Source organism: Pelodiscus sinensis, chromosome 11 (assembly GCF_052426305.1).
Source record: "Pelodiscus sinensis isolate ZL-2025 chromosome 11, ASM5242630v1, whole genome shotgun sequence".
In the NCBI taxonomy this organism is placed as follows: domain Eukaryota; kingdom Metazoa; phylum Chordata; order Testudines; family Trionychidae; genus Pelodiscus; species Pelodiscus sinensis.
The window spans coordinates 51,570,459-51,594,217 of NC_143062.1; the positions used below are offsets into that span (position 1 = coordinate 51,570,459).

At 58.3% G+C, this 23,759-nt stretch overlaps 1 protein-coding gene across 3 annotated transcripts in view; it reads left to right on the forward strand.

Moving 5' to 3' along the window:
• Positions 1–1,117: 1,117 nt before the first annotated feature.
• FAM107A (family with sequence similarity 107 member A) overlaps positions 1,118–23,759 on the forward strand; it is a 29,644-nt gene continuing 7,002 nt past the window's right edge. Inside the window, exons 1-2 of one of the 3 annotated variants that reach the window (XM_075938422.2) lie at positions 1,118–1,157; positions 20,175–20,349. In XM_075938422.2, the coding sequence (XP_075794537.1) occupies positions 20,180–20,349 (170 nt within the window). In that variant the 5' untranslated portion in view covers positions 1,118–1,157; positions 20,175–20,179. Of the gene's footprint in view, positions 1,158–3,174; positions 3,424–12,868; positions 13,015–20,174; positions 20,350–23,759 lie in introns of those variants that run through there. The other 2 variants (XM_075938423.2, XM_075938424.2) reach the window with 2 other exon arrangements.

Sequence of the window (23,759 nt, forward strand, 5' to 3'; positions counted from 1 at the left end):
TGCGCGCTGCCGGCCAGGGCCATGCAGCTTGTGAATGGCAGGGAACCGGCACCGGTGAGACCCCTCCGGCTGAAGTGCCAGGGCCTACCCAGACACTCGCGGGAGGACTGGCGCACCTTGGCGCGGTAGCATGGAGCCGGTCCAGGGAGTCACGCCTGGGACCGTCCTGTGGCACGGACCTGTGGGCCTCTGCCGCCGGGCAGCGGTTGCTTTCGGGGTGTGTGTGTGTGTGTGTGTGTGTGTGTGTGTGTGTGTGCACCAGCACACCTGTCTATAGGTATCCTATAGCGGTACTGAAATCCATACCGTGTCATTTCCTCGCAACACCCAGTAATATAAAACCCAGTGTTTCCCCCATGTCGGTGGCTTTCGGGGTGTAGCCTCGTGGCTCTCCCCCGGGGAGCTGAGGGGAAAACTCATGTCCCTGTTCTCTCCACTGCAGGGGTGGGGAACCTCAGGCCCAGGGGCCGGATGTGGCCCCCGACGTGCCTGGATCCGGCCCCCGAGGCTCTCCCTCCCCCCCTCCAGCATTGGGGAGCCTGCGCTGGCGCTCCAGCCTCCCCGCCACCCCCCTGTGGGGCCGAGCGCAGAGTCTACTGGCCTGGCCCCCTTAGGCGCTGGTGTGTGCAGGGGGCGTGGGGAGGGGCTTTCTGCTTCTCCGCCGGCAGGGAGGGTTTGGGGGGTCTGGTTTGTTTCGTTTCTCCCGACTGGTTTTTCTATGGGTCAGCGGCCCCTGACGCCCCCCCCACCCCCCCCTGCCGTCGTCGAAGCCCACTGAGCCGTGCGGTGGGGGGCTCTTTCCGCTGAGGTGAATTCGGAGCCCGGCCCGGGAAGCGAGGCCTGCGGCGGGGGGGTGCCGTGGGCCCTGGGGCTAACGGGGACGATAGCTCCTCGGTGCACTATCCCCCCCCCCGCACGGAGCGCGCTGGGGGGCTGCGGAGGCGCCGCCGGGTCTCTGCTGGGGGCGCGAGGAGAGATGCAGGCTGCGTGCGGGAGGCCCGGGGGGCTCGTGGGGGGGTTGGGGCGGAGGAGGAGAAACTCCCCTGGCACCACGGAAAGGTCACCTGGCGCATTTCTCCCTTCTCTTCCGCAGAAGGAATATTCCCTGCAGCCCGCCTTCCCCGGCGCCAGCGGGAAGCACGCCGTCAACGGCGCAGGTGAGTGTGGAGCGAGCCCCGCGGGCCCCGCCACGGCCTGCGCAGCCGAGCGACGGGACGCTGCCGACAGCACCGGGCCACGTCCCTTTGTCCTGCGCCCTGCCTGGGGCGAGCCCCCCAGCAAACACGGCCAGGGCGGGAACCAGCCGCTCCCGGGGCCTCGCTAGAGAGGGGGCGTATTACTGAAACACGGCAGCTAGCGCAGGCCCGTCTGGCGGGTTCGGAGGGGGGGACAGAGAGTGCTGGGGCCAGTGCAGCAGCAGAAGAGGGGGAAGAGGCTGTAGAGGGACCAGCTACGACCCCAGGAGGGAGTCCAAGGAACAGGCAAGAATAATGCCATGGGCGCTGCTAACCCTGGGCCACGGTCTTGTTCCCCGTCCGCACTAGCCGGAGCGGTCGAGACGCACGGCTGGCACCAGTAAAAGGGGAGCAGAGTCCCTGAAGGAATGATGGCCGAGCTGGCCGGAACTGCCCTGAGAGCCCATCCCCGGCGTGGCCCCAAGGCAGCTACCCCCGCCCAAGGCCTGGCAGCCCTGCCATGAGCCGGCCAAGACTGTAGCTGGCGAGAAAGGCACGTGCAGGCTCCGGCAGCAGCAGAACGGCCGCCCCCAGCAGGGGAAACCCGGCCTGGCTCGCCCCAGTGTCTCCCCTGAGGGTAAAAACCTCAGCCCAGCCCCCCGGTTGTGATGGGAACGCGGCAGCCCCAGGGCACAGAGGGGAGCTGGGCGGTGTCTTCCAGGGGGCTAGCACCGGGGTCCTCTCCATGGGCCACAGGTGAAGGCCCAGCCTAAGCCCCACCCATTCCCCCGAAGCCACACCCCTTCACCCCCAACCAAGCCCTGCCCAATCCCAGCCCTCAAGCCCCCTCCCTCCTGGCCACCCAGAGAGCCAGGGCTGCTGTGCCCCAGGCCGCCCTAGTGTTCAGGGAGTGTAGGCAAGGCAACGCCTTCCCTTGCCTGCATCACCCGCCGCCCCGGTCCTCTCACCCCTGCCCCGAACCTCCATCCAAACCCCAAACTGTTCTCGGGGTGGGGAGCCCCCCACACGCCCCTCTGCCCAGTGTGTGTGGCCCTGCTGAGACTCCCTTCCAAAGTCCCATGAGCTCAGCAGAGCGTGGGGTGTAGCCCCTCCCCAAAGGGGGGGGCCCTGAGACCCCAGCGCCACCGCAGAGTCCCTGCCGGGAAGCAGCTTAGCCAAATCTCCCCCCTCCCCCTCACGCTCAGTCCCAGCCTCGGGCCGCAAGACACCTTCCCTGCCTGCTCCTTTCTCGCCGTCTGCCCCCGTGCACTGTCGGCTCATCCCCTCCTGCCCCGCCCCCGCCCGTGTTCGCCGGCTGCCTGCCTGGGCACTGCACCGTCGTGGGGCACAGGGACACGGTCGTCTGGGCTACGCACCCAGGCAGCCTCTTTCCTCCCGCTTGAGCGAGGTTTTATTTCCTGCACCTCGGGGGGGGGATGCTTTGTGTGCCCCCGGTCCCTGTCGGTTCCCCGTTCGGGCGCATGGTGTGCACACCACGGTGTTGCTGCGGTTCGTGGCTCTTGTTGCGCTGTGGTCTTGCCGACTGTACACGCCCTGGGGCAGGGACCGCCTCGTCCTACGGCCTTGCACGGCATCTAGTGTCTGGGGCACGGCCGCAATGTGTGGGGCACTCATTCTAACAGCAGCACTGGTCCCCGGGCCCCCGTTGCAGGGCAGAGCAGTGGCCTGTCTTTGGACAGGCCGGTTGTCTCTGGATGCCTGTGCAGGGCCGCTTGCTGGGAGGAGGCCCCCGCGAGAACCTGGGCAGCCGTTCGCCTGTTGCCCCCGGCGCTGGCTGGCCCGGGGTAGGCGGCTTGGGAATGTTCTCGCCTAGGGAAGCTGTCCTGCCCATGCAAGGAGCCCAGTCGCTCTGCGCGCCGGGCGGGGGGGCCGCGGTAACGGCGCTCCCCGGGGTGTGGGTGTCACTCCCCACACAGCAGTCCGGCGGCAGCGCCGGGGCTGGGCGCGTGGGCTTGTTCCTGCAGAAAGCGCTTGTCAGCAGGGGAGGGCAGCAGCTCGGCAGCCAGCTCGGCCCACGTGACTGTTTATTCTCACTCCCTCTGAAAAGATCTTACCCAGGGGAGCGAGCTTAGCAGCGCGCAGCCAAAAGTCATGCCCACTTAGCCCCGCGCAGCCCGGAGAGGAGCAGCCGCCTCGGGCCTGGCTCCCATGTCTCAGCGGGTGGAGGACCAGGTGAGGGTACCGCCTGGGGCTACCGGACTGTACCGAGCAATGCTGGTCAAATCAGGTAAGCACCCGTGCCGCTGGCAAACGGCTCCCTGGGGCAGCATCACAAATTTGATCCTCTGGCAACGTCCGTTCGCCTTGCTGGTGCGCTTCCCTGGGGACGGCTTTGACAGCACATAGGCGAAGTCTTGCGGGACCGCTCCTGGGTGGGGCTGCCTCAGTTTCCCTGATGGCAACACTCTGCACCACACACCGGTTGATTTAAGGGGTTATTTTACTGCTAGTTCTAAGCCAGGCCAGTCCCTGGACATCTCTTTCTTTTAAGCCTTTTTGTGGCTCTCCAAAGGGCTCTGTAGGCCTCTGAGAGCAACCCCATGCTGGAACTCGAATGTTCGGTGCCTGGTGGAAGAGGCTAGGTGCTCATGAAATCCCTGCTGCTTTGCAGATTGTTCTCCATCAGTATCTTCGAGCTCCCTACAAATATTTGCTGGTGATCGGGGCAATGGGTTTGGGTTTTTTCTCAGGCGTCTGCCAAAAGCAGGGAGCAAATACGTGATGCTTTATCAGTAGGGAATGGGTGGTTAGCAACAAAATGTGAGATTTGTAGGCATCTTTCACTTCTTCCCAACAATAACTACGCGGATGCGCTGGCAGTAATTAGCAATATGTACGTCGCGAGAGAATTCTTCTATGCCCAGGAACCATTTCCATAGCAAGGACCCAAAACTCTGCCGTTGTGGCTTTGCCCACTCCTATTGAATACCTAGAGCGGCATGTTTTTGTAAGTGCAACGCGCCTGGCATTTCTGAAAGGCATTTCACTGAGACAGCTTGTTAATTGTTAATCGAGGCAGGGATCCAAGAACTGTCATGTGTATTTAACTGTCACAATCAAAGACGTTTTCAGCTCAGTTGTTAACTGATTTGCCAGATTTCACCTGCTTCTGCCGCAGAAGAGATTGGGCTGCAGGGGTAACGTTAGGAGCAGGTTCGAGCGTAGCTGAAACGCTGCCAGAGGTGTATGAATTGGAAACGCCTTCTAACGCAGCTTGCCGGAGAAGAGGGCTGTTTGTCTCACTGGGAGCATTTCATTATTGCCCGTTCTACTGACCCCCTCCGCGGCACTGGGCATTGGCCACTGTCTGCAGCCAGGACGCGGGGCTGGATGGGCCTTTGGTCCGACCCAGCCTGGCCGCGCTGATGGTCTGGAGGACTTAGCTCGTGTGCAGGTTTGGAGCACTCCCTAGTGCACCGCTAACCCTTTGGGATTGGAAGGTGTCCGTACAGGGAGCTTAGGTTCTCGCCAGCCAGTGGTAGCGGCAGGTTCTCAGTGGGCACCGGACGCTTCTGTGTTTCACGGCTGTAAATCCACAGGGACCCCATTGTGACTTTCTCCCAACTTAATTTGCAACAGTGCAGAGGACAGCAGCATGTGTCCCTGCATTTCCAGGAACAGAGCTAAGCGTTGTGATTGGGCGGGTACGGGGGAATTTAGGGAGCGCCAGCACTCGGATGCCATGAAGGGGTGTGTCACTCCAGGGGGGCTGCGTGGCTCTGGGGCTTGGTTTTTGCGTGGGAGCCTTTGCCTTTCACAGCTGGTTACTGGATGGACCATGCGTAGATCAGTGGTAACCAGAGTTCCCTGGAAGCTGGGTGTTTGTGCTCAAAGTCAAATCCCACCCACCTGACTAACAGAGAGCCCACAGCTAAGTTCTGGGTTTCTGTGAGTGGTGCACATGCCTCAAGTGCACATAAAAATTATTCCACACACTAATGGGAAAAAATCCGCACCTGGATTGAAAAGATTAGAGGGAACATTGCTGGTAACCCAGAGATGTTGCCGCCTGAGAGCTGTTGATCTACATGGACATGAAGGGTGGGGTCTCCTCCCAGTAGGTGGGCAGCCCCCGCCCCAAAGCTGACACTTTCGGGGGCGCTCAGGACAGCTCACACTACGGCTGGCTGTGCTGCACGTGCTCTGTGGACAGAGCTCTCCGTCCCCCAGCGTGGGCAGCCTGGTAGCCGTCACCAGCCCCACGTTCAGAGAAGAAGAGATAGGGCTGTAGAGATTTGGCAAGCAATGGGCTAAGTCACACAGGGAAGGCCCCAGGCCCGGGTGGAGTGGGACCCTCTGAAACATTTCTTGGATGTTCTTGGCCCTGAATCCAGCTTCGTGAACACAGTGAAAATCCAGCTGGCGGGAGGTAACGGGGCGGTGGAATACAATTGTGAGCAGGTGCTGCTGGCAAGATTGCTTTGCTCTCCCCCGGCAGCAGTGTCCCCCACAACCGGCCGTGTTCTTCGCCCTTCTTCCCGTCCTCCGCCAGCGGTCCCCAGAGCCATTGCCTTTGCTAGATGAGTGCAGTACGTCCAGGTACAGACCAGTTCCTTACGGCCTGCAGGTGCACCCCCGGCACCGGCTCTGCACGACATGGGGTTGTGTCCTGGTAACTGTTCCATACAGGGGAGGGCCCCAAAGTCTCTGCAGCCCCCAGTCTGTCATGCCCGTCGTGTCTCCTTTCTCCTCCTGGTGTGGCGCCCGTGTTCGCGGCTCTGTCCCTGGATTTCAGGCCTGGTCACAGCCGAGAGAGGCTGCGGCGTGCGCGGGCCCTGCTCTCGTCCCCAGAGCCAGGAATCCTTGGCCACGTCCGCTGCCAGGCGCCCCCTTGCATTCTAATGACTAGGATTAGGCTCGGTTAATTCTTTGAAGCTCTGGCTTCCAGGGGTTTGTGCCTTTCTTTTGGAGCAGGTCCTCTCGCTCCTCAGAGCTGTGACTGCCCAGCCCCAGGGCGAGGGCAGGGGAGGGGGACGTCTGCCCGGTCTCAGAGCAGAGCGGGCTCCACGCCCGGAAAAGTCCCACGTGCTGCCTCCACGGCAGAGCCGGAGAACCCGTGAGGTTAAAGAAAACTCCTAATTGGCATGCCAGCGCTGCTCTGAGAGGGGGGATCGTTAGCACCGGCCAATCGCAGGGCTTCCTGGCTGCCAACGGTAACATCCAACCCCACCGCAGACACTAACCATACAGTCAAGTTGTCATTTTGTCCCAGCAGTGATTTTCGTAATAATGAGACTCTAAGCCAGGGGTTCCCAAGCTGGGGTACACGGCCCCCCGGGGGTACGAGAAGCTCGTCAAGAGGGCACGGGGAATATCTGATAAATGACTAGATTATCCTAATTGAAATATTCCAAAAGTAGTCGTGTTAGTGAAAAAAGTGGATTCTAGAGTCTAAAATTTATTTCCTTTCCTATTGCCTAGGGGGTACGGGAAGGTTTACTAAAAGCCAAGAGGATATGGGGACTGAAAAAGGTTGGGAACCCCTGATCTTAACGGACACTGCTCTGAATCACGGACTGTAGATTTGGCCCTTCGAAAGCATCTGCCTGAGGGATTTCCAAAGACCACTGACTCTCAGAGTACGTCTAGACTACATGCCTCTGGCGCCAGAGGCACGTAAATTAGGCTACCCGGCATAGGAAAACGAAGCGGCGATTTAAATAATCACCGCTTCATTTACATTCAAATGGCTGCCACGCTGAGCCGATCAGCTGTTTGTCGGCTCAGCGCTAGTCTGGACGCTCCGCGGTCGACATCAAAGGCATTTGTCGACCTCCCCGGTATGCCTCGTGGGATGAGGTTTACCAGAGAGGTCGACAAATGCCTTTGATGTCGACGGCGGAGCGTCCAGACTAGCGCGCTGAGCCGACAAGCAGCTGATCCGCACAGTGCGGCAGCCATTTTACTTTAAATGAAACAGCGATTATTTAAATCGCCTCTTCATTTTCCTATGCCCGGTAAACAAATCTACACGGCTCCGTCAACGGAGCCATGTAGTGTAGACATACCCTCAGGTAGATTCTAGGATGCATTCACAGTTCTGCATTTGGCTCTTGTCTTAATCTACTGATGGGAAAGAACAAAAGGTGCCAAACAAGTCCCTTTTCCTGGGGGTTGGGAAATTCAAGCGGATTGGGCCTCTTCAGCATTCAAAACGCTTCTTACTTGAAGCCAGGATCTTATTAATTTGCTGCAAGACACATATTCCCCCGGCTAAAGACTACAAGCTGTGCTGCTCATAACAGGAAGAACCGCAGATGGGGCAAGTCGATTGCGTCTTTCTGGTTAGGAGCCTTTAGCCAATCTGACTCGGGTCTGGGCGGCTCCTGGCACAGCGTCCCGGCTTTCAGAGAAGCGGTGACAGTTTTCTCTAGCTGCAGACCTTCCCCAAAGACCTTCCTACGCAAATGACAAAGCAACGAGAACTCCACCAAACAGAAACACATGACAGATCCGCGCTTCCTTTGTCTTTGCGGAACGAAAGTCCAAACGAATACCTGTCGCTTTCCCACACTATCCGATTGTACCAAAGTCACTGTGCAGGTCACCAACGTCAGGACACAGGCCGAGAGCTCTGAGACGTGGTAACGTGACTTGTGCCGGGTGGGTCCAGGAGGCTGCGGGGGGGCTCAAAGCTGGCATGGCTTCCCCCGGGTAACGGCAGGTCGAAGCTGTGCCAAAGGGCCACCTGAGGAATGTTCCTGTATCTTTTCGGCCTTCGTGTGGCTTGGGTACAGGACGCTGGGTTACAGAACAGCCTCCTCCGAAATATTCCAATCTTATCTCTTCTTAGTAAAGTAAAATGTAATCATCTGCCTAGCCACGGGGTTCTGCTGCAAGCCCCGGGACCATGGCTCGGCTCGGCTCGGCTCGTTCTTTAGGGTGTGCGTCCGGCAGGGTAGCTAGTGCCCTCGCGCTGCATGGCGCCGAGCCAGTGCCGACGGCCCGTTGACGAGAATCGCCTTTGGCTCAGGCCCAGAGATTGCCTGGGGCACCGTCTGAGCCCCGTGCCCCTGGCTCTGTGGGCAGGTGCCAGTGGCGGAGCCGAGGGCCCGCGGGGAGCCGGGTGCGCAGACGTTCTGGGCCTCGCTGTGGGGCAGGCGCAGGTTCCAGCTTCCGGGAAACGTGGCTTTGCTCAGCACCCGGGCAGGGTTTCCGAAGGGTCACGCGGTCTCCCTACAGCGTCAGTGTTACGCTTGGCCCTGGGGTCTGCCTGGGAACCTGTGTGCTCTCCAGCAGGGGTGGGCAAAAGGGCCTCCACAGACCGGATCCGGCCCGCTAAGCGAGTGCATCCGCCCGTAGAGGCCCTGCTGCTCCCCTGCCCCCAGGCCAATCAGGGCGTGGGGGTGGGGGAGCGCGTGAAGCTTCCTCCCATCCTGTCAGGAGCACGTGGCACTTTGAAGTGCCGCACGGTGCTTGCAGGGCTGGGAGGGGAGTGGATTGGTCGGGTAGCCCCACCCCTTCCTGTTTAGGCCCCGCCCCTTCTGGGGGGGCCCGGAGCTACGTCAAAAAATTTTGAAGTGGCCCCCGGGCAAAAATGATTGCCCACCCCTGCTGTCCAGCAGCAAGGTGGAACGTCTAGTACGTAGCGCAGGGTCTCGGAGCTCCCACGTGGCTCCGTGGTCCCCACGGCTCTTTCCATCCAGATGCGGGGACTGTCAGTCCATGGCTGCCCACACACTGGCCTGCAGCAGGGCCCCAGGGTGGGTGCCAGCCTGTTCCGTGCGGCTGAGGGGACTCTGGGTTCATGGGGTGGTCTCCTTGCAGAATTCGGCCTGCCCAGCTGTAAGCGAACAAAGCAGCCAGCTCGCTTCTGAACAGCCCACTGCCGGCTGTTGCCTGCCGTCTTGAGCGGGCCCATCTGTGCGTGCAGACAGGCCGGCCTGCCCTTGGGCATGTGTCGCCCGCGGCACACGAACCCCGCGGTGCACGTGCGGCCTGCGGCAGAGGCGGGCTCGCTAGCCAAAGCCAGGCGTGCGGACGGGGCCCTGCACGTGCTCCACTCCCCTGGGTTTCACTCGCCGGGGCAGCGTGGCGGGCAGAGGCCTGGGTTCTCTGGCGGCCGCCCTGCGCTCCGGAGCCCCTGGGGACCCACTGAGCTGGAGGCTGCCTGAAGCTTGACCTGCCTTCTCCATTCCCACGCCCAGGGGTGCACCTGGACTTCAGCAGGAAAGTCAGGTGTGAGCGTTGCCACCATGGGCTGGGGGGGCAGCCGAAAGCCCACACGCCTCTCATATGCCGACGGAGTCAGCGGAGATCTGCCTGGCTCACGCCTCCCTCTGGCCATGCACCCAGCTTTCCCCAGCAGCGGGATCCTGCGTCTGCAGCTGTTTGTCGCACTTGGGGGGCAGAAGGCATTCAGACTGCTGCGGTTTCCCATCCTCCCAGGGCCTTTGCCAAACCCTTTTGGCCTCCCTGCAACAATGGAAACTGAGCCGCTAAATGACCTAGGCCAATGTGCAATGGTGTCGCGGTACCAACCTTCCTTCGCTAGACAAGGCCACGTCGGCCGCTCCCAATTGTAACGGAGAGCGAGATCTTTGTGTGTCTTTGAATAGAGCCTTCAGTATCTGCCTGACCCGTAGCTCCCTCCTTGCCTTAACCTGGCGATTCTTCCCAAGACACGAGAGCTGCGGCTGCGGCTGTGTGTTCAAGCCTCTCTCCCGCCCCCAGCCCGGATCGCTGCGTCCCGAAGGCGTTGGAATGGAATTGCTGCAGGGCGCCGGGAGGGGGAATTTCGTTTTCAGGGTAGCCGAGGCAGTTTTCAAAGGAGCTGGCTTGGGCCCTGGAACCTCGGAGCAAGTTTGAGTTGCCATGGAGACCCGTGGTGGTTAATAGTTGTGGGCTGGCAGACAACCTGCTGCCTGCGTTCAGAACAGCGCGGGACTGTCAGGCTCTTGGCGATGGCTGCCAGATTCGCCGAGCATGGCGAGTGAGTCACGCGGGCTGTCTCCTAGTGTCGGCGCACCGGGACCACCGTTCCGACGAGCTGTGATAAGCCAGTTTCGTGAGCGGTGGCTTTTAGACGACTTATGTCATGCGCACAGGAGCAGCCTGAGGCCGGCTGCGGCAGCTGGCGCCCCAGGTGGAAGGCGCAATCGGTGCCCCCGCCTGCACAGCTGTCAATGGCCGTGACGTAATCACGGGGTGCCCGGGCCGGCGGTGCCCTAAGCAACTGTCTAGTTTGCCTAGGCTCACGAGCCGCCCCTGCATGCATATCCTTCCACTAAACACTTAGTGCTCCCCGACCCAGATCAGTAGCCACCACTACTGCTGTTTTGCCATGACTCTCCTGAAATCAGTTCCTTTTAATACAGGCAGGATGTGCATAGGGTTGCCAGGTGTCTGGCATTGACCCAGACAGTCCAGTATTTTCACCTCCTGTCTGGTAAAAAAAAAAATCAGAAAATAGCAGACACCTAAAATGTCGGGTATTTTCTGATTTTTTTCCCTGCCAGGAGGCGAAAATACTGGACACCTGGCAACTCAATGACACACTCAGCAACCGGGCCCTGCCCCCGGGTCCCCTGACCTCCGCTTACTTGGTTCCGATCAAGAAAACAAGATGGTTGCCAGCAAAAAGCCTAAAGACTTTTCTTAAAGGGACCATGCGGTTTTATTTTTTTGCTTAATAACTCTCTGGGTTTTTTTTTCTCAACAACTTTGGTCTCCTTTTTTTTTCTCAACAGAATTTTTTCCCCGCTGTTTTTTTTGGGGGGGGAGGGGGAGGTGTCGGTATTTTTGGTTAAACCATCTGGCAACCCTATAGTCGCCTCTGAACATCCAGCAGCGGCACCTCATGTCTGTTTCCTAGCCCAGCACACGTGCGTACTGCAGCTCTCACAGTGGCTAGGCTGGAGCTCTTGTATTTAACAGCTAGCACCTGTTGTCATTATTTTTTAACTGCCAGCTAACCCCCCCTTTCCAGCTCCTAATTTATTTTAAAACTTCCGTTTGGGGCTGAATTGCGCAGGCTTGGTCTTGGCCCAAATACGAACTTTTGGGGAAAGGTTGAGTCGTATCATGCTGGCAATATTACAGTTAGTCAGTCATGAGCAAAACCATTTCCCCAGGCACTCTCACCAGAAAAGCAGAACTCAAATAGCCCCGCTATCAGAAATGAGGAACTGCCAACTCGGCTTGTTTGGTAGATCTCACTGAAACGTAAAAAACAAACAGCAAACTGCTCTGAAGCGGAAAAGCTCAATGGCATGAAGTCAGCACTATTGCATGTGTGCGTTCGAATTTTCCAAGCATTTTTATGAAAGCGTACACATACAGGTGTATACGTCCAGGTTAGGGTGGGGCGTGTGTTAAGGCTGCATGAATCAAAGATGTCCCAGATGGCAACATTAATAATCACCGAAACAGCTGTGAAATTGTTTTGCTCCGAGAGTGATTGAGGTTTTAAGTGTCAGTGAGGTCAGACTAGCTAACCTTTGACATCTCTAGCTTCAGCCCTTTTTAGCATTGTTTAAGTTGCACTAAAAAGAGCAGAATAGCCGGCTCCCATATCCACCCCATTAGCAACGCCAGTGCAGCTTGTGGGTTACACCGCCCCAGAGGTCTATCTCAAGACTATTGCCAGGTTGGCCTGGGGAGCTAATCCACTTAACATTCCTTGAGATTATTCTTGTGCACCCAGGCTGGTAGACAAGGCAGCTAGAGCCCTTTAATAACAGCACCTGCGACACCCGCATACGGGCCGCTGCCAGGGAGGGGAATACGTGGTCCGGTTGCTGAGGTGCAAAGTGACCCGTTTCTCCAAGGGAGCTTGCTAGAGAGAGCCCTTCTAGTTAGAGAGAAGTAGAAGGAGCCTAACGAAATGTTCTGTGGAGCATATCTCCTCTCTCGCAGGGCAGTGGTGTCAGGGGGATCCCAAGAGCAGAAGCAAGTGAGGTCCAGAGATGGGGTGAGCGGTCGGTTCTCTCTCTGACTTTGGGTTGCCATCCGGATGGTGCTCCGAGTAAGACTGGAAAACCGGCCAGACCGGGTCCGACCAGATGGTGACCTGGCGTCGCAGCTCCACTTGGCCTCAAGGCGCTTCAGGAGGAGCCAGGAGAAAGAGCAGAGAGGAGACACTAAAAAGATCAGGCCTGAATTTGGGAGCGTGGCGGCCGGGGGGATATGATAGAGGCTGTAGAAAGCAGCCTCTGGCAAACGAACAGATCCGCACACAAGGCAGACGCAGGTTTCCTAGTGGGGCCGCGTTTCACGCCGTGTTTGTTCTGATCTACCCCTCCAGAAGGACCAGGGTTTTAAATCACCAGGCTTGTTCTCCAAACCAGCGTAGACACGGCAATCAGTTCTGCCCGGGCTGCACAGAACGATCAGGTGGACCAGGAAGGAAGCTGACTTCAGGTTCCCAAGTACGGAGTTTAGCTCTGGGCCCCGTTATACCAACCCATGTGGGGGGAGGCACTTGGGCTCAGAGAAAGGTTCTGGGCCAGTTCCTGCGGGAATGAAAATTGTGTAAAACTCTGTAGTGGTAAAACCGGCCCTGCGCCAAACCCGCTCCGGCTGGCCGCCGAAGCCTAGATCTGCACAAACGCCCCACGCTCAGCGGGCGCAATGTCACCGAGGCTCCTCCCCGAAAGGAGGCCGTGCTCTGTGTCCTGCAATGTCCGGCCCGGGCGCGTACTCGGGGTCACGCCAGGTGCACACGCTGGGCGTCCCCGCGCACAGAACTTTGGAACGCGTGAGAGGGTCGCGGCTCGCGCTAGTTCTCTTGAACAAGGCGTCCTGCATGCTGGACACAGCACAAGACCTAAGTGCAGCAAGAAGTTGCCATAGAAACTTCCTTTATATGGATCCCAGGGTAAATATTTGCTTAAAACTTACCTGAGGTGTTGGCAGGCTTGTTCCAAGTGCTGCAGGGACTCTGGTCTGAAATGCAGGGCAAGTTTCTCCCCTCAGGTCGGCTCCGCAGTGCAACCTGCCCAGGGAAGGCCCCGTGTGTCTGGGAGAATTTCACCACCCCCTTTGGGGGTAGGTGTTGCCAGTTAACAAAGGGAGCCGCCCTCCCCCTCGGGTGTGCAGCCTGGTCGTTTCCCCTCTAATTCCTCGCTTCGGCTTCCGGTGGGGGGCTTGGGTCCTCTCTCACCCCAGTGCCTCCCCCTCTGCCTTGCCCGCTGCCCAGGATCCAGCTGCGCCGCCGGGGCGAGCACGTGAAGATCTGCTGCCGAGAACGCGGCTCTCACCATTCCTGGCTTTAGAAACGCCGCGTTTCCATTGCAGCACATCGGTCCCTGCGGCGAGAGCCCGGCTGGACTGGGCGTTGGCGTGAGGGCAGAGGCCGGGGCCCACCCTCCCACAGGGCTCTACACATCACCCAGCTGGCGAGCTGGGCCTCAAACAGGCCTGGTTTGCCTGCTGCACAACCAACACCCGTGGGGGTTGCCTCCTGGTCCCCCCCGTCCCAGCCTCCCTCCCCCCGCAGGTAGGGCCGGCGGTGGGCGTGGGAGTGGCCCCTTTCAGCCCTGGAGCAGAGCGGAAGCCGGGTCGGTCTCTGCTGTGGGGCGTCTCTCCCCGTACTGGTGAGAGTGGCAGCCCCGAGCCCCACTCCTCGGCCAGCTCCATCGACGCCCCGGCCCCTTGGCCGGCCTTGGGAGCTCTCCGGGTCCCCCAGAGGCTGTTCAGCCGCCGCGCTCTGCGCCGCTCTCTGGGAAACCAAGCGAAGGCAGCTCCCCTCCAGGCTGAAACGCTGCCGGAGGCTGCTCCAGACAAAGGCTGTTCCCTGCACCCGGACGTGTCTCTGGGCCTCCCGGCTCGCCCGGAACACAGACGGGAACGGCCTGCGGGCGAGAAGACGAGTCCGGGAAATGCGGGTGCATTTGTGTTCCGCGCCGTGGGCTTGGGGCGTGGTGCGGGCCCTTTCTGAGCTGGAAAGGAGGAGCTTTTCTACACTGGTCTTGAGACGGGGCCGTTCTCTGCTGTCCGGCATGGAGACAGGCTGCCTTAGTCCGAGTGTGGGCAAGGCAGCCAGACTCCCCCTCCCCCAGCTGCTCTGTGGGATCCCCTGTCCACAGAAAGGCCGTTTGGCCTCCGTGGCCGCCCCGTCTTCACCTCCCTCCTGAAGCTGCCGTCCTGGGTGGCTTCTGTGAGCCTGTCCGGCCTGCTAGGCCATGCGCTCCTTTCACAGCTCTGCGTGGAAACCACCACCAGCAGAGCCCCAAGCAAGCGCCCTCCGACGTCCCCGGCGCCTCTCAGCTCTGCGCACGCTGCATGCTCCGGTAATGTGGCAGCCCCAGACGAGACGCCCTGGGGGTCCTGCATGCTATGATCTCCGTGGCGGCGGTCGGAGAGCGGCTTTCAGATACACGTACAACTCTCCTAGCTCCATTGCCCAGACCTGCGTGAAACCACGTGACAGCCTGCAGTGATCTCCCACCGGCATATGGCTGACCCTGCACAAACGGGCACGGTGCTGCGGCGGGGCTTGGGTTACACCAGTCTCTGAATGACGATACTGAGTAGCCTGGGAGCCGTATGCCATTGAGATTAGTTACAACCAGGCCTGCAGATGTTGCCGGCATTTCAGGTCGTGTGGGCCTAGCGTGCCTGTCTGGTAGTGTGTAGTGGAAGGGATGTCTGGTCCTTAACCCCAGGGAAGCCCAGAGTCGGGAAAGATGGGCCCTTCTGATCGTCTCGCTTTTCTTTTTAGGCTCTGCCCATTGTAAACTGTGTTATAGCTTTGGCCTTCACAACATCCCCTGGCAAGGAGTTCCACAGGTTGATTGTGTGCTGCATGAAGAAAAACGCCTTTTTTGTTTGTTTGTTTGTTTGTTTTATTTTAAACCTGCTGCCTATGAACTGTATTGTGTGATTCCTAGTTTTGTGTTATAGGAAGATGTAAATAACTTTTCCTTATTTCCTTTCTTCACACTAGTCACGATTTGAAAGACCTCTATCATATCCTCCCTCGTTACTCGTCTCTTTTCCAAGCTAAAACGTCCCGTCGGGAAGCTGTTCCATTGCCCTAATGTATAGTGCTTGGGTATCAGCTGGAGCTGGCTTGACATTCACATTTGGTTTTCTGAAGGGCAGGGCTTGTTGGCCTGGGCGGGACCTACCTGAAACTCTCAGCTGGAGCCTGGGTTCTCCTGGGGCAACTTCACCCTTTATCATAATGGCACCAGGGCCACCGAGGCAGGTCTGGCCCCAGGGACGTCGTGCTCATGGTCACTGCTGCCTCGCGCGTGTCCTGATGCCCAGGAAAATCTTGGTCCTCGTGAAAGCTCCTGGCTGTGGACCACGCTGTATTGGGCAGCCAGCTGGCCAGACCAGACCCCTTTCTGGCCCGTTCCAATGTATTTCAGCCCCTCCTCCCACACTCTCCCCTCTCGTCTGGTTTCTGCTTCAGTGCTGGTTTCAGAGACCGTGAGACATGCTGCTAAGCCGCACCCCCCTCCTGGGGTACAGGCCAAGCTCTTGGGCCAACCGTGAAACTGCAGCCGCCTGGAAATGCCCATCAAGTGCCGCGCCTCATCGTCCCCATCCCTCGCCTCGCTGGCGGGGCACGTTCATGCCTCAGCCCTGCTGTGCTGAGAGCCCGGCCTTCCCAGAGCAAGCTCGTGTGGCGAAGGCGCCCACGCACGCCCTGGGCCAGTTCCTGCCGCGCTCTTCCCACGGCTGCTCTCTCTCCACGGCCCCTCGCATGCTGGCTGGCTGGTCCTTCCACGCCGGGGGCAGGAGAGGCCGGCAGCCGGAAAACCCAGCCGTGAATCTTGCTCGTGTGGAAGCCGCTGAGGAATCAGGCGTCTCCCCCAGCGGCACCACCCGGAGTGGAAATCTGGGTGAGCCCCGGCTTTGGGGCGGACGGGCGATGGCTCCAGCTGCGTTCTGGTCACGGGCTTGTTCAGTAAAAGCCATGGACCGGTCGCAGGCAGCGAACAAAAATCCAAGGCCCACGATCTGTCCATGGCCTGTCCTGTATGCAGCTACATACGGCTTGGGAGCTCTGGGCTGGGGCAGTTCTCCGGGACAGCCAGCGCCGTGGGGGAGGGAGTGTTGGTGGGGTTGGGGGAGTGGGCGGCAGCCGGTGTAGCTGGCCCGGGGACTGCCCCTGCTATTCAGGCAGCCCTGCAGACAGCCGCACCGGCCACTTTTGAGACTCGAGCTGCACCTTCAGGTGCCCATGACGCATGGGGCTGGATTTGATTGGGCAGATCCGACAAGCTGGTCACCGCGACAGTCCAGGCCAGGCTCCCCTGGGGCTGGCTGCTCAAAGTGTTTTCCAAGCAAAACTCTGCAAGAAAAGAAACGAGTTTGGGGGGGTCCCACATTTTCCTGCCTGTGCAATTTGGGGTGAAACTTCCATTCCAAGGCGAGTCGAATCAGCACAAACAGCCCGGGGGCTGCGGGATTTCCCTCCCCTGACTTTCTCGCCCATCCTGCCGGCTTCTCCCCTCTGCTGCTGCAGGTCAGTGGGCTCCGGGCAGGTCAGCGTGAAGGATGGAAAAGACTAGTCGACGACCCGCTACGCATTGGCTTAGCAGAGAGTATTGTGACTAAGCAGCTAGTTCAGAGCTCCTCAACCAGTGGGACGAGTCCCCTTAGGGGGACTTGAGAAATCTGGGGGGGACGTCAACACAACTGACATTTGGAGAAAACCGAATTTTTGTGTTAAGTTTGACAGCGCTTGATTATTTTTGTACTTTTTACACCCAAAAATTTCATCGCCTGCCCGGCTACGATTAAGTTGTTTCAACAAATGTGTTGTAATGGTAGAAAAAAATTGTGTGTCTGAAAACTGTAGGTCCTGGGGGTACTTGTAATTTTTTTAAAGAGGTAATTTATAAAAAAAAGACTGAGAAACAGTGGCCTAGTCGCTATCACCCCCCTTGGCTGCCTCGATGAGATAAAGTCTATGAGACAGAGGCAGCCAAGGGGGTGGGGAAGGGGTACTTCAAAGCGGCTTTTCAAAGGGGCACAGCTGATCCTGGATCGGCTGTGTGGCAGCTGCCCCTTTAAAATGCCACCTCCGCGCCTTTCAAAGGGGCAGCCGTGGGGCCCAGGATAGGCTGGAGAGTCCCAGGCATTTCCCCAGAACCCGGGAACAACTGGGGAGTCCCCAGCTGACCCCGTGTTCCATGTGGCACTTCCCTGGAACCCGCAGCCAGCTGCGTTTTAAAGGGGCAGCCGCCGCACAGCCGATCCGCGTAGGAGCATGCAGCGTAGCATGGAGCCTGTGAGTCCCCCACTGGCCCCCGGGATCCATGGCTTTGAAATGCACAAGAACCCCTGCAGCCCAGAGTCGGCGGGACTGCCTGCTGGCCCCGGGCTGTACGCGGCGTTCCGCATTCCTCCTTCACAATGTACAAGAGCCCCAGCGGGAGGAACGCGGACGTGCCCATCGACTAGTCGCCAGGAAGTCCATCGGCTAATCGACCAGTCAATGAACCGCCTTTTAACATCCTTAGTCAGCGCGGTTCTCCTGATTTTCACCAGGGGGGAGGGGGCCCTGGACCTGGGTCTCTGAGCCAGCCGGGCATTTGTCGCCGGACAGTCTGAGTCTGATGGTGATAGAAATGTAGCCGTGTTAGTCTGGGGTAGTTGAAGCAAAATGCAGGACAACGTAGCACTTTAAAGACTAACAAGATGGTTTATTAGATGATGAGCTTTCGTGGGCCAGACCCACTTCCTCAGATCAAATAGTGGAAGAAAGTAGTCACAACCATATATACCAAAGGATACAATTTAAAAAAAATGAACAAATATGAAAAGGACAAATCACATTGCAGAACAGAAGGGGGATGCGGGGGGGTGGGAAGGGGGAGGAAGGAAGGTAAGTGTCTGTGAATTGATGATATTAAAGGTAGGGAGAGTGGGATGTTTGTGAGTTAATGGTATTACAGGTGATAATTGGGGAAACTGTCTTGGTAATGGGTGAGAAAGTTCAAAGACTTGTTAAGTCCTTGTTGGCAAGTGTCGAATTTTAACATGAATGACAGTTCAGAGGGTTCCCTTTCAAGTGCAGATGTAAAAGGTCTTTGTAGCAGAATGCAGGTGGCTAAGTCATTTAGAGAGTGTCCTTTCTGGTTAAAGTGGCAAGAAACTGTTTTCTCTTTGTGATCTTGTCTGATATCTGTTTTGTGGGCATTAATCCTTTGGCGAAGTGACTGAGATGTTTGTCCAATGTACATAGCAGACGGACACTTTCGGCACATGATAGCGTAGATTATATTTCTGGATGCGCAGGAATATGTGTTCTTGATCTTATAACTCACTTGGTTGGGTCCAATAATGGTATCAGCAGAATGAATATGTGGACAAAGCTGGCAACGGGGTTTGTTGCAAGGGAAGTCTGATGGAGAATCAGTTGGTATGAAGAAATCGCTGGCCAGGCTCCCGGCAGCCCTGAACGCCTCAGCCCGGGTGCAGGGACGTAACGGGCTGCGCTTTGTTTTCCTTCACTCCCCACGCGGGGCCCTGGCCCCTACGCAGGGGACGCTGTTCGGGACAGAGTCGCTTTCCTCCGCAGCCTTCGTCCTTGCCCAGCTCTAGCGCGCAGCCTGCTGTCGGTTGGGTTGTCCCCTGCCTGCCTTGCCCTACCACCGGTAGCCCGGCTCTTCCAGGGGCCCGAGGACCCGCGCAGGGTAAAAGGAGCCATTGCCGGTGGCCTGCTCCCGCGCCCTAGGCACCCATGCCCTGGTCTGTGCACAAGCGTGTGGGTGCGAGTGGGTTCCTCCTCACAGGCCTCTCTCCTCCCTGCTCGCACGCGCCCTGGTGCACAGCCCCTCCGCACGGCTCTGCATTTCACCCTGGTGCTGGGACGCCTCGGCCAGTGCTCGTCACCAGCGTGACCCGTGTTACTGCACCTTGGACGCAATCATCCGAAGTACTGGCCATGGCAGCCTCACGTGCGCCGGTTCTGACACGTGAACACGTGCAAAAGCCTGGGCCGTGTGAACCGTGAGAGTCTCGCTCTGCGCCCCGGCGGGCGCGAAGCAGCTGACCACTAGGGTATCGCTGAGAGCTGGAGCGTTCCCACGTGTCCGATCATTTGGGACCATTTCTCCAGCGTAGTCCATGGCGGCACCTCGCGGCGCGTCGTCCTGTGTCCCCTTGGCTCTGAGCGCACTGGGGTCTGACTGCCTCAGCGACCTGGTGCCAAACCGCGGCACCGCAGCAGGGGCTGGGCCCACGTTTGTCTCTGGTTTGAATCTGACTGATTAACGGGGAGGCCAACTTGCATGAATCGATCCTTGTCGTTAAACGCCGTCGCCAGTGAACTGAGCGGCTGGCCCTGCTTGACGAGTGGTGTAATTCAGGCGTGTGCGAGTCACACTGCCATTGGGCTTTGTCGGCCAGGAAGCTTTTTGGCATGGGTTCATACACGTGCACACACACACACACACACCCCTGCGTGTGCACACACACACACACACATTCCTGCGTGCATGCACACACCCACACATACACACCCCTGTGTGCGCACACGCACACATACACACACACACCCTTGCATGTGCACACACACACACTCCTGCGTGCGCACACACACACACTCCTGCGTGCACGCACACACACACGCACACATACCCTTGCGTGCACGCACACACAGACACACCCCTGCATGCACACACACCCCTGCGTGCACGTGCGCGCACATACACATACACACGCACACATACCCTTGCGTGCACGCACACACAGACACACCCCTGCATGCACACACACCCCTGCGTGCACGTGCGCGCACATACACATACACACAGACTTAGATTGTAAGCTCTTTGGGGATGGACCCTCTTTGTGTTGGGTTTTACAGCCCCAGGGTCCTGGCTCTCCCCTGGAGCTATCTGCCGCTCCTGAGAAACAGCCCCCCCAGCTCGCTAACCCGTCTAAACCCAGGTGCACGTGGGCACCCTGGTGCGGGGTGGGGGGCAGAGGGAACGTGTAGCTGTTGGGCGTGAGCCTCAGCCTGTTCGTGTCTCTCCTGCGCCGTCTCACACGGGGGCCTCTCGTCTCTTCCAGCGTCCATGTATTCGGAAATCCAGAGGGAGCGGCCTGAGGTCAGGAATTTCATGGCTCACCCGGACTACATCGATGGAAACCCGGATCTCATCAAGCCTAAGAAGCTCCTCAACCCCGTCAAAGCCTCGAGGAGCCACCAGGAGCTGCACCGCGAGCTGCTGATGAACCACAAAAGGTGAGGCCCCGCCACCCGCGCCGCCTCAGCTGCCTGTGCACTGGGCCGGCGGAGAGACGGCGGAGTCGGGGTCCGGCCAGCTCAGGGCCGACTCGGCGGAGAGACGCAGGGTTGGGGGGTTGATGAGCGTGGGAAATCGCTTTACCCTTTTGGCCAAAGAGCAAAAGGCGGGAAACCGGCTCCAGCGTGTCTCTGCCGCGCTGTGGACCAGCTTGCAAAAGCTCCGCTCTGCCGCTGGGAGAAGCCAGGGGCGCCTAAAGGCCGGGCCTGCTTTTCAGAGCTGCCGAGCGCTCACCAGCCGCTCCCAGGAGTCTTGTCTCCTGTCCCCAGACGTCCCTCCCTCCCGCCTTACACCCCTGCCCAGGCCAGGCCCTGCCCTTCCGTGTCTGGAAGCCGGGGGGGGGGGGGGGGGGGGGTTTCTGTGCTGCCTCCAGAGCTCAGGCTAGTGGACTGCTCTGTGGATTGACGGAGCACAACGTACATAACCTAAGAACGGCCGTGCTGGGTCAGACCAAAGGTCCATCTAGCCACAAGGTGCCCCAGAGAGGGTGGACCGAAGACAATGATCAAGCGATTTGTCTCCTGCCTCTTCTCCAGCCTCTGACAGACAGAGGCCAAGGACACCATTTTATCCCCTGGCTAATAGCCTTTTATGGACCTAACCTCCATGAAATTATCTAGCTTCTCTTTAAACTCTATTATAGTCCTAGCCTTCACAGCCTCCTCTGGCAAGGAGTTCCACAGGTTGACTACATGCTGTGTGAAGAAGAACTTTCTTTTATTAGTTTTAAACCTGCTACCCATTAATTTCATTTGGTGTCCTCTAGTTCTTCTATTATGGGAACTAATAAATAACTTTTCTTTATCGGCCCTCTCCACACCACTCATGATTTTATAGACCTCTATCATATCCCCCCTCAGTCTCCTCTTTTCCCGGCTCCTGCGTGGCGGGAAAGCGCTGAGCCCTCGTGCAGACGGCAGCCAGGTCAGAGCGTTACCTGCGCCTGCGGCCTGGCTCTCCACTGTCGATCCGGTGCCAGCCATGTAAAGCTGGAGCATGGAGAGAGGGACGCAGGCCCAGCAGCACCGAGCACCGTGCGGGTTCCCAACACAGCCCTGTGCACAAGGGGCCAATTCCCCCGCTCTCGGTGGGACGTTTCCACGTCGTCTGCACTGTCGGCACATCCTGGATGTGGGCTAGACCCGGCCAGTGCAGGGCGTGACGTGGCCTGGACGGGGATCGTGCCTCATGCCGGGAGCCGCGCTGAGAACGCCCTTTGTGCAGGGAGCACCACCCCACAGCTGCGCATTGCCACCGGAGCCCCGTGCAGGCTGCCGGCTGTTACTTCCCCTTAGCCCGCTAGATGGCCCCACCAAGCCGCCTCTCGGAGACCCCAGCGCCCCTTCCTCCGTGGCTCACGTCACTAGCTTGAGGGGGAGCCGAGTTAGTCTGTACAGGATAAACTGAACCAACAACCAATGGTCTGGTAGCACTTCAGAGACTAACAAAACGTGTCATAGAATCATAGAATCATAGAATAATAGGACTGGAAGGGACCTCGAGAGGTCATCGAGTCCAGCCCCCCGCCCTCAAGGCAGGATCAAGCTCCGTCTACACCATCCCTGACAGATGTCTATCTAACCTGTTCTTAAATATCTCCAGAGAGGGAGATTCCACCACCTCCCTTGGCAATTTATTCCAATATTTGACCACCCTGACAGGTAGGAATTTTTTCCTAATGTCCAATCTAAACCTCCCCTGCTGCACTTTAAGCCCATTACTCCTTGTCCTGTCCTCAGAAACCAAGAGGAACAAATTTTCTCCTTCCTCCTTGTGACACCCTTTTAGATATTTGAAAACCACTATCATGTCCCCCCTTAATTTTCTTTTTTCCAAACTAAACAAGCCCAGTTCATGAAGCCTGGCTTCACAGGTCATGTTCTCTAGACCTTTAATCATTCTTGTCGCTCTTCTCTGGACCCTTTCCAATTTCTCCACATCTTTCTTGAAATGTGGCGCCCAGAACTGGACACAGTGCTCCAGCTGAGGCCTAACTAGTGCAGAGTAGAACGGCAGAATGACTTCACGAGTTTTGCTTACAACACACCTGTTGATACAACCTAGAATCATATTTGCTTTTTTTGCAACAGCATCACACTGTTGACTCATATTCAACTTGTGGTCCACTATGACCCCTAGATCCCTTTCCGCCATGCTCCTTCCTAGACAGTCGCTTCCCATCTTGTATGTATGGAACTGATTGTTCCTTCCTAAGTGGAGCACTTTGCATTTCTCTTTATTAAACCTCATCCTGTTTACCTCTGACCATTTCTCTAACTTGCTAAGGTCATTTTGAATTATGTCCCTATCCTCCAAAGAAGTCGCAACCCCACCCAGTTTGGTATCATCTGCAAACTTAATAAGCGTACTCTCTATCCCAATATCTACATCATTGATGAAGATATTGAACAGTACGGGTCCCAAAACAGACCCTTGAGGAACTCCACTTGTTATCCCTTTCCAGCAGGATTTAGAACCATTAACAACAACTCTCTGACTACGGTTATCCAGCCAATTATGCACCCACCTTATCGTGGCCCTATCTAAGTTTATATTTTGCCTAGTGTCGATGGGATCAAACGTCACTGGTCCCCTTCCACGCCCCCCGCGGGGCGTCTCAGCGCTGGAGAGTGGCCAAGAAACCCTAGTTCCCGAGGCGCACATGGCGTCCCACCGAGCGACTGCGCAGGCCGGGGGCGGAGCCAGTAGGCCCTGCAATGGCACCTCCCATGCGGTCCAGCAGGGGGCGGGTCACGCTGGGGGGGGGGGGGGGGGATGGGCTGGAGCGGGGGGAGGCTGGGGCCGGCCACAGGGCAGGCTGGCCTGGGGGCAGGGGGCTGGGGACCATGGGCCACCGGGGAGCGCGCAAAGCTCAGTGGGGAGCTGGCGGGAAGACCTGGCTGGACCAGGAGATGGGAAGTGGGGGGGAGGCGAAAGCTCTGGCAAGGAGCCAGGGTGGGAGAACTGGTCCAAGGGGGAAGGGAAGTCGGAGAAGCCAGGAGGGGCGAGGAAAAGACTGAGACTGGAGGAAGAGCAGCGCAGGGGCCTGGCCTGGGAGCCGGGGAGGGGAGGGGAGGAGATAAGGGGCCAGGAGGGAGGAACTGGGAGTGTCTGGGCAGAGACACGAGCTGGGGGAAGAGGCCTGTGGAGGGCACAGCCACCGCCATGGGGAGTTGGGCGGGAAGAGACCCCATGGGGTCTGGGACAGCTGGGAGGGGATGGGGCAGGAGTGAAACCCACCGGCAAAGTATGTGTGTCTGAGAGAGAATTAGTGAAAGAAAGAGAAAGTGAGAGAGAGAAAGCAAGAGAAAGAGACAGAAAGAGAGCGAGAGAGCGAGAGTGCGCAAGA